The 9,773-nt window shown below is 57.7% G+C and overlaps 1 protein-coding gene across 1 annotated transcript; it reads left to right on the top strand.

Moving 5' to 3' along the window:
* Nucleotides 1-868: 868 nt before the first annotated feature.
* PRNP (prion protein) lies at nt 869-5,345 on the top strand. Its single transcript, XM_026081828.1, has 2 exons — nt 869-873; nt 3,649-5,345. Exon 2 carries the CDS (start codon nt 3,659-3,661, stop codon nt 4,436-4,438), a length of 780 nt encoding a protein of 259 aa, XP_025937613.1. The 5' UTR covers nt 869-873; nt 3,649-3,658; the 3' UTR covers nt 4,439-5,345.
* Nucleotides 5,346-9,773: the final 4,428 nt, after the last annotated feature.

Below are 9,773 nucleotides of genomic sequence, written 5' to 3'. Positions count from 1 at the left end.
GCAGCGGCGCCGAGGCAGAGGCCGGGAGCGGCTGCGTCTTCACCGCCCCCCGGCGCTGCCTAAAAATAGGGATTTCCAGCTCCCATGGAGGAGCCCGTCCTCCTTCAGAGAAAGAGCCCCGCTGCCTTACGCTTTTTTTGCCACTGCCTGTTTATTCCAGGCTGATTCAGAGCTTGCGCTGGCGGGGGGGGGGGGGATTTTCCCCTTAATATACCGGGGGGGGTGTCCTGTTTTTATTTATTTATTTATTCATTTTTGCACAGGGCCCTTGCTCAGCATCCCGCAGGGAGCACTTCCCGCAGTCCCCGGCTGTCCCAAATYGCGCTTTCCAGCTGTGCTCCCCCARTTTGGGGGGGAGGGGGAATAGCGTTTTGTTTTTTAAGCCAGCACCTAAGCGACAACACCCAGGCTATTTGCGCGCTCGCTTTGGCACGAGACTGCTCGGCTTCGCTTCCGCAACCGGAGCGGCCCGACCTCGCAGCGCCGTGCCAATCCCGCAGGCGCTGCACGCCTCCGCACGCCCAAGCGCTCTTTGCCTCCTCCATTTTCCGCCTCTCCGTCCCCGGGACCGGCAGCGTCTCGGTGCTGGGGCGGGGGGGTTGGGGAACGGAGCCGGAGAGCGCTCCCACGACCACCGCACGCTCGGCACGCCGGCGGCTTCGCCCTTTCCCACGCCGCCCGCAGAGGGGCGGAAGGCTTTTGCGGAGGGGCGAGGGGTGCTGAGGCGCTGGGAACCGACTCGTTGGCCTTTGCGAGGGGATTCGAGGGCTGTCGGAGGCCGGCGGCCTCGCTGATGCACACGTTGTCTCCCAGCAGGCCTCCCCCGGCGTAGGGACGCGGACACCCGCCGGCGCCTGGCACCCTCCTGCGCAAGTAAGTGGGTCCCCGACATCCATCACCCCCTGGGATTTTCCTTCTTTCTTCTTCTTATTTTTATTATTATTATTATTATGGCGCMTGCGCTCATTAGGAGCGAAGCCCATCTGCCGGAGGAGCTGCGCAATTAAAAAGGCGAACGAGCTCCTCCGGCAGATGGGTCTCCGCAAACACAATTAGAGGCGGCGAATATTCCCCGGGGCTTCGCCCGAGCCCGTTTCCAGCCAGGAGCCAGGCTGCGTGTTGGAGACCGAACTGAGAGGTTGTTGTTGCGTGGTTTTTTTTTCCCCTTGCAGCTCGCTCCGGGAAGTCACATGTCTTAGCAAAGCTGCCAGCTCGATGCTTCCCCCCCCCCCCCCCCGCCTCTATTTAACCCCCTTCTTCGAGCGCCCCCAGAGCTTTTGCCCATCCAAATTTCTGACGTGTCTTTCGGCTATTTTTAACCCACCTCGGCGCTGGCTCCCAAGCGGCGAGCGCGTGGCTTGGTGCAGGAGGAGGAGAACAGCAGCCTTGGGGACAGGCTCGAGCGCGGCTCGGCCCCGGCTGCAAACAGCGGCCCTTCTCGGCCGCGAGCGACGGGTTATTTTACCTTCCCTGCTCCGCTTTTGCAAACGGAGAGGATATTTAAGCCTCTTGCCAGCTTACATAACCAGAGAGCTACGGGAAAAAAATCCCGGTTGAAAGGTATACGCTCCGAGCCATTTAAGTTACTGCTGCCTAGGTGACTGCCACGTCTAGATAAGCAGCTTGGCAGCAGCCTACCAAGGCAAAGCTTTTATTTTATTCCAATTTGGTCCATTTATTTAGAGCTTCACATTGCCATTTGCATGGCCCATTAAAGGCTCGAGCGCATCAGATGCGCTCGCGGGGTTTAATCCCCCACGGACGCGCCGCCATGCAAATCCCAGGGCCGGGAGCGAGCCCGAGCAGGGGATTGCATGCAAAAACGCTCTCCCGATCCAAAGTAGCGTCCGGCCACTACCCTGCATCTACCTAATGGTATTCGAGCAACTATATATCGGCCTCGCTGGCAGCTCGCRGCTTCAGCCACGTCTCTGTGCAGCACAAGGCGTTTTCCGCGCCAGTTTTAAGGAAGGTTGTGCAGCCCTGCGAGACGGGCCAGCGCCGGCGGACGATGCCCCGAGCTGGGCGCCTGAGCCCCACGACAGCTCCGCTCGCTTTTTCACGGAGCGCAAAACCTTAGCTAACAGGCCACCGAAAAGGTCCTTGCTTAAACAGGAAATTGTTCTTGGCTGTTTGCGCTGTTCAAGGCAATATCTCGGGCTCGACCTGTTATAGCTGGGTAAGGCTGACTTTGGGCTCACCGGGGAGGGTTAAGGAAGCCAGTCCATTAGGTTCTGCAAAAACACTCAGCAGCCAACGCTTAATTGCTCCTTGCTGTAACACAAGCCAGAAAGTGAATCTGGAGTAATTTCCACCCTCTTAATACGCCACAGCGCAGAGGCAAATGCCGGGAAATGCCCTTTCCCCACCAAGCTGGGCGGTTTAAGCGCCGCCGCCGCCGCGCTGCCCCTTCTGCGCGCTTCCTCGGGGGGCCGCGCTTATAATCCCGTCCCCGTTTGGTTTGGAGCTAAGGCAGCAGCAATGCAAACGCTCGGCGAGAGGCACGGCCCCTTCCGCCTCCCACGCCGCAGCCCCGCTGCGACCGCAGCCAAGCGTGCCCACGCTCCGCGGGGAACGCCGCACTCCCCTTCCCGGGCGAGAGGCGCCGCTGGCTGGCGCCATGGTGGTTTTTTTGGGAACAGGTGACTGTCTGGCGTTGGGAAAAGCCCCCTCCGCGGTGCCTGGCTTGGGCGCAGCGCTGAGCGCGAGGGTCRCAGCAACCCACCCTGCTTACGCCTTTGCGCTGCGTGGAGGCATCTCAAGGGGGTTTTGCTGCCGGGAGCTTGATGGGCCTTTTCCAAAGGTCTTGCRAGGGGATTTAAAAGCCTCTCTGTGCATCACGTGTTTTGCATTTCATACGGAAATAAAAGGCTCGTTAAAGTGGCATTTTATTATTGCTAGCCCGGCAGCTCCCGGAGACGCAGGGGAACCTCATAATGTCCCTGGGAGCGCCAGCGCTACAGGACCAAATAAGCAGATATTTCAAAACCCATAACTGTCAAACGCCACCGGCTATTATTTCGCTATGACCTATTGCACATAAATAGCAACTTCTTCCATTGAAGTGTCAGCGAGCGAGCGAAGCATTGAATTATATTCTTTGGGGAAAAAAACCTCCAGGTTGAGGCTGCCCAAGCGGAAACCTCAGTTTTGGCTTGCTGATCTCCACCCCCCCCCTCTCCGAACGCGAAAGCGTCTGGGAGCTCAGATCGATCCGCTCATGCGAAGGGTGGACTTCCCTACGCCTCCCTTCAGAAGTCCGTTCTCACATATCTGAAGCCTCATTTATATTGTCCGATTAGACTAACTATCACAAGCCTCGTTTATGTTGTCCAGCTGGGCAAATTAGGGTTAATGAGCTGGTTTGGGAACTTGGAAGAAGGCGAACTGTTTTCCCCCAAAGCTTTTCTTCCACTGCTGCGAATTGCAGCTCCTAGAGGAACCATGTCCATATATTGCCGAAAGCGGTGTAGGGGGTCCRGGGAGCTGCAATATATGGGGTTTTTGGGGGGGTTAATGTGCATTTGCAATCAGAGCCRTTCGCTCCGCAGCCGGGGGAATGGCACGGTTGTGCATTTCCCCGCGGCCGCGCAACGCGGCTCCTCACCCCGCCGCTGCCGTAACGGCGCTTGTGCTTGTGTCCCGCAGCCGGCGCGCCATGGCCAGGCTCCTGGCCGCCTGCGGGGCGCTGCTCCTGCTCCTCGGCCTCTGCACCGACGTCTCCCTCGCCAAGAAGGGCAAGAGCAAACCCGGCGGCGGCTGGGGCACCGGGGCCGGCCGCCAACCCAGCTACCCTCGCCAGCCCGGCTACCCCCAAAACCCCGGCTACCCCCATAATCCCGGCTACCCCCATAATCCCGGCTACCCCCACAACCCAGGCTACCCCCACAACCCGGGCTGGGGACAAGGCTACAACCCATCCAGCGGAGGAAGCTACCACAACCAAAAGCCCTGGAAACCCCCGAAATCCAAGACCAACTTCAAGCACGTGGCCGGGGCGGCGGCGGCCGGGGCCGTGGTGGGCGGCTTGGGTGGCTACGTCATGGGCCGCGCCATGTCGGGGATGAGCTACCACTTCGACAGCCCCGACGAGTACCGGTGGTGGAATGAGAATTCGGGGCGCTACCCCAACCGGGTGTACTACCGGGACTACAGCAACCCCGTGTCGCAGGACATGTTCGTGGCCGACTGCTTCAACATCACGGTGACAGAGTACAACATCGGCCCTGCCGCTAAGAAGARCAACGTGTCGGAGGCCGGGTCGGACGGCAACAAAACCGAGACCGAGATGGAGACCAAAGTGGTGACCAACGTGATCCGGGAGATGTGCGTGCAGCAGTACCGCGAGTACCGCCTGGCCTCCAGCAGCCGCCTCCACCTCGCCGAGGCCTTGCCCAAGCTCCTGGTCCTCTTCGCCGTCCTTCTCGCCATGCCTTGAGGGGGCATCTGTCCAAAACGGCCTCTCGTCCTTGCTTGTGTTTGTCTTTGGTGAAGTACCGTGAGATCCATTAGCGCTAACGAGCACCGATAACGTCTTAGAGACGCGAGACGAACGTCTTAGAGACGCGAGATGCCAGTAGTCCTCTTCCAAAGCTGTTCCCAGTTATTTCCATGGAGGCTCTACGTACCATTCAGGGCCATAAGTCAATGGGTCGCAAATTTAGGCTGCAATTTTAGTTAGTGGTCCTCTTCCAAAGCCATTCACAGTTATCTCCATGGGGGAGTCTACGTACGCTTCAGGGCCATAAGTCAATGGGATGCAAATTTAGGATGCAATTTTAGTTAGCGATCCTCTTCCAAAGCCATTCCCGGTTATCTCCATGGAGGTTCTACGTATCATTCAGGGCCAAAAGTCAACAGGATGCAAATTTAAGATGCAATTCTAGTTAGCGATCCTCTTCCAAAGCTGTTCCCAGTTATCTCCATGGAGGATCTATGTACGATGCAGCACCAAAAGTCGACGGGACTCAAATTTAGCCAGTCTTCGCTCCAGATTCACTCTCATGCCTCGTTCACACCACTTGGTGCAAGGCAGTTGCCAGTGATGGAGCCGGACACATGAGGAAGGGGCCTTCACCACGTCATCCTCTTCCTCGGAGCCGCCCTCCGCCTTCCCCGGCAGAGCTGTGCGGGAAATCCTCTTTGCTAACAAGCAACCTTTTAGCTAATCTGCTTAATATCGGTGACACTAAAATATCCTTGCCCGGGGCACGGCGCATCGTTGAGCATCGTTCCAGGTGCCGGTTGCTCGGCACGTGCGTGCCCCACCACTTTTTTGGGGATGGGGGGAAGGACAGACATGGTTTTCCAAGCAAGACCCTCGGCTGCAAGGTCGCGGAGGTCGCCCTTTTACCCTTTCCAGGCTAATTCCCCCCAAACCGCCCCCCGCGTGTACATAGAAACCAGCCCCCCGGCACCTCGCACGCAGGCAAAGAAAGGCGATTTTTAACAGCGAGACTAAAGCTCCGGCCGCTCGCCGAGTCCTACCGCCTCGAGAGCTGGTTGAACCCTGCCGGTTCGCTTTGAGCCGAGCCGGCTCTTCCGTAGACTGTTTTAAGGAGAGAAACGCTGCTGAAGGCATGGGGCGCCCGCGCTCCCCCCGGGGTGGCCGTTAAAACGGGCAACGGGGCTCGCAGGGGGAGCGAGCGCGGAGCACGAGGCTCGCTCCAGGACGGCCACGGTGAGCAGCGTCGGAAAACCCGATCCCGGGAGACGGAGGATGCTGAGAAACCACCTTTTGTGAGCGACGAGCTCGCTGCGCAGCGCTCCAGCCCGCGGGCGGCATGACTGCTCCTCTGGCTCTGGCGGATGCTGATGCAAAGGCCCTGTACATAACCTGTAGCTATATGTAAATCTATATGCAAAGCCACGCTTGTCGAGGTGGTCGCAGCGAGTATCTAATATATATTGTGTATTTTTTTTGCAAAGCACTGGATGACACCGTTATCAAACCACCCTAAGCTGTTTCTGCTTTGGCGTAAGCTAAATGGAGGTATATATATATATATATTGTATAGAAATCTTTCAGAACCTTCACCGTAAAAGCAGGACTTTGAAGTCACGCGTACTTTGTGATATGAGGATGTTTTGTAAATTTGTAACGGCGCATGTACTAAATTTTACGTTCCAATACTTTTATAAATGTTCGATGTCTGGTAAAAATTAAAATCAACAAAGCAAAGACGCAAGTCGGTCTCCTTCACGCACGCTTTCCTTAGCTCTTGGGCCTTTCCGCCTCTTGAATCTCCCTGTCCCAAGCAGCAGCTATACCCCTGGACCATCCAAGCGTTTTTTTTTATAAAAAAAGAAATAAAACCAATGCGATGATTAGGGAGAAGGGTTTCTTCTCCCCACACAGAGCGAACAACCCATTCATACCTTGCATTTCAAGTATATACTTCATTTTTGGCCAACAAAAGCGTTTTTACGCTTGCTGTTTCGGTGGAGATCAGCCCATAGCAACGCACGCCCAGCYCCAAGCCGTGCTTTAATTAACACCACGAGAAATTCCAGTCTCCCGTAGTTCCTAAAGCAGCGCCGTTGCTCTGTTTTGAATGGAATAAATGAGTTCAGCATTTAGAATAAATAAATAAAATTTCCAGGAATAAATACCCTTCGGGATTATTCACGGCCGCAAACGGCTTGCTCAAAGGGGAARCCCAACGGGTGCAAGAGGGAGGTCGGGTCCGGAGCTCGCCGAGGTGCCCTGCACGGCACCAAAACGGGAATAAGGCGACGACCTGCACGGCAGGGGGGGAACGAGCAGCTTTTACTATTTTTAAAGGCAAACAGGGAAACTGGGGGGGAAAAAAAGCGCAGAGTCCGACTTCAGCCAGCGCCGGTATCGGCACGAGCAGTCCCGTATCCCCGTCCGGCTGGTGGAAGCGGTTCAAGTTGATCATTCACCAGGATGGAAAAACGCCTGGAACAAGCTGCGCGGAGCTCGTTTCCAAAATGAGGTCATGGAAAAAGGAGGGAGAATTAAAAAAAAAAAAAAAAAAAGTCACGCTCCCACACTTTGCATTTTCCCTGTGCAAAAGCGATAAAAAAGACCTTTTTAGTCTTTTTATCCCCCTCCAACCTGGCCCGCAGCCGTTGGATGCAAACCGGCAGAGAGAAGGACGCGGTCTCTTCCTTCAGCCCCGGGCTCAGAGGCCCCGTCTCCACCTGGGAGAAAAAAACCTCCCGAAATCAGCCCTGGGCAAAGCATTTTTCTTTTGCTGCCGCTCATCCCCACCTGCCGGCGCAAGCAGTGATTTCGGTAACGCGAGCACGGCGCCGGCCGCCTGCGCGGGGCCCTCGGGGACGGTCAGTCCCGGCCGGCCGCGAGAGCCCGAGCGCCCCGAACGGTCCGTTTTAATGGCCAAATTAATTGCTCCGTATTTATTGGAAAATGCACCGAATCCCACCTGTGGGCCACCAGGACCCTCTAAGCCAAACAAGGGATAAAGGAGGGAAAGCACCGGCACGAGAAAAAGAAGAAATAAGCCCCAAAGTGCAATAGTTTGGGGGGGGAATTTGGGGGGGGGGGGTGGAGGGAGCCCCAAATCCGCAGAGCCGATTTGCAAGGAGCAAGCGGCGGCCTCGGGTGGAAATCCGAGCATATCCGTGCACCGTGCATATCCCGAACTGGGCACATCCGAATATTTAGAGGACGCGCTTCGGCGGGACGGCGGCCGCGCGGGCAACAGCTCCATCTCTCGTCGAAGCCGGGACCCGGCGCCACTGGCGATGTTTTCGCCGGGCGCTCGCTGCCGAATCGCCCGTGCTTTGCAGCGCGCGCAGGCCCCTGCTTGCTCAGCGGCTCGTGACCGGCGCGGCCCCGAAATTTCGGGAGCGGCTCTTTTCCGAGCAAAACACGCCAAATCCCCCGGCCTCGCCGGGATGCTTCCCCATGCAGCACGCACAAGCTTTTGGGGGCAAAACCTGGCTAAACGCAGAGGAGGCATTTCCCCCTCTCCCTCCTCCGTCCCTGGCACTTTTCCCTGCTCATCCCTGCGTTTCCCTGCCTGCTTTTCCATATCCAGTGCGGTTAGAGCCTCCTGCGGGGCTGGACAGGGATTGCAAAGATCAAAGCGTTGCACAAAAGGTTTGGTCCCTGTTATGGAAAAGGGCCAAGTTTAGCCAATGCAGGCTATAATTTTTGCATTTTTGTGTTTGTTCTCAACAAACATATTTAAAAAAAAAGCCCCAAACCCCAACTCTGTGTGGCAGCAGCAGCTATACTGGCTCAGCCTGGTGTATCCGGGCTCCCCCCCCCAGCAGCCAGGATCACGGATGCCTCCCGGGCTGGAGGCTGCGGGAGCACGGCCCTGAGGGCCTCCGACACCCTCGCGCTCGGAAACACCGAGAAAAGCCCTCCCGAGCCAAAGCACGCCGGCAAAACAGAGCCATCGGCGCTGCAGAGCCGCGGGCGGCAGCCCCCCGCGGTTATCGGGAATCGCTCGGCGCCAGCGGGCGATAAATGCAGATAAAGCAGCTCTTGCTCTCGAGCCAGAGGTCAAAAACTCTTCCAGGGACGTTATAAGGAAAAATGGGGGGGAAAAAAACCCTAACTCGACATGAGACAATCCGTTTGTGGAAAATCAGGCTCAAAACTGCTTTGGCAGGGGACTTACCGCTGGAGCAGGATGATCGGGGCTGAGCACGCGTTTTTCCAGTATCGCCAATGCTTTGCTGGGCTCATCTTCGCTGTCTTCCTTCGTGGCGTCGGTTGAGCTACGGCAGCTGATAAACTGGGTTTCCTGGTAAGGTTTAAGCAGCCCAGAGAGCGAATAGAGAAGAAAATGCAGCATCCAGAGGTTAAAAAATAAAAAAACAGTGCATCGGAGAGGCTCTGCATCGGGCTCCTCCGCCCGGGAGCCGCAGGGGAAGCAATGGCCAAGCCAAGCTGCAGGAGAGAGCAAACGCGAAGCACCTGCGGAGGGGAAACGGCCCCGGCAAGGGCGAATCCCCCGGCTGCGGGGGGGATGCTGAAGGTTCGTGCAAGCTGGGTCAGGGGCGAGGAGGAGGAGGCAGCCGGGGGGGTTTCATGCCCCAAGCTGGAGATTTTTCAGCCCGGCAGGGTGCTAACGCGTGGGAAATTCGGCGCAATTTGCAGCCCGAGCAAGGGAAAAAGCAGGAATATGACACAAAACACACGGGAGTCTCAAGGCAAAACTTTATTGCAAGCGCGAGGTTCGTTTTCCAGAGCCCGTTTTGCAGGCAGGGAGGCGGAACGGCCGGCGGCGAGCTCGGAGCGGGGATTGCGGGGCGCCTGCCGCTCCCCTGCTCGAGGCTCGGCCGCGTCCTCGCTCTTCGGCACCAAGCAAACTAAGAGCAAATATATCCCATCCGTAAAAGAGCTCTGCAAACCCTGCAAGCCCGGGAGCGAGTCCCTTCTGCCTGGGTCCCGGCTGCTCCCGGTGCATCTCCAGATGGGGGGGGTGCATTGTTCCCTGGCAGGGCACGGTGCAGGAATTTTCCCACCCAAAATCCGTAGAGGGAAAGCTCCCGTGGGGAAGCACTGCTGCAGACGCGGCGGCTCGCTGGTGGGCAGCGACTTTCCCAGGCGCGGGAAAACAGGCATCCTGCGAGCATCCGCTGCTCCCGCAATCCCCCCCCGTTGCATCCAACCCCCGAAACGCCCCATCCCAGCGATCCAGGATGCCCGGAGGCTCCCACGGCGCTCAGCGCAGGAGGCCACAGCCGACGAAGCAGAGGGCCGGCGCCAGCAGCAGCAGCAGCGGCAGCGCGGTGCCGCGGCGCTCGGCGGCTCGGCTGGGGGGGCTGCG

The sequence above is a fragment of the Apteryx rowi genome, unplaced genomic scaffold (assembly GCF_003343035.1).
Source record: "Apteryx rowi isolate R43461 unplaced genomic scaffold, aptRow1 scaffold_56, whole genome shotgun sequence".
Classification (NCBI taxonomy): domain Eukaryota; kingdom Metazoa; phylum Chordata; class Aves; order Apterygiformes; family Apterygidae; genus Apteryx; species Apteryx rowi.
The sequence above is the reverse complement of the archived record's forward strand: the minus strand, read 5'-3'. Positions and strand labels throughout refer to the sequence as shown.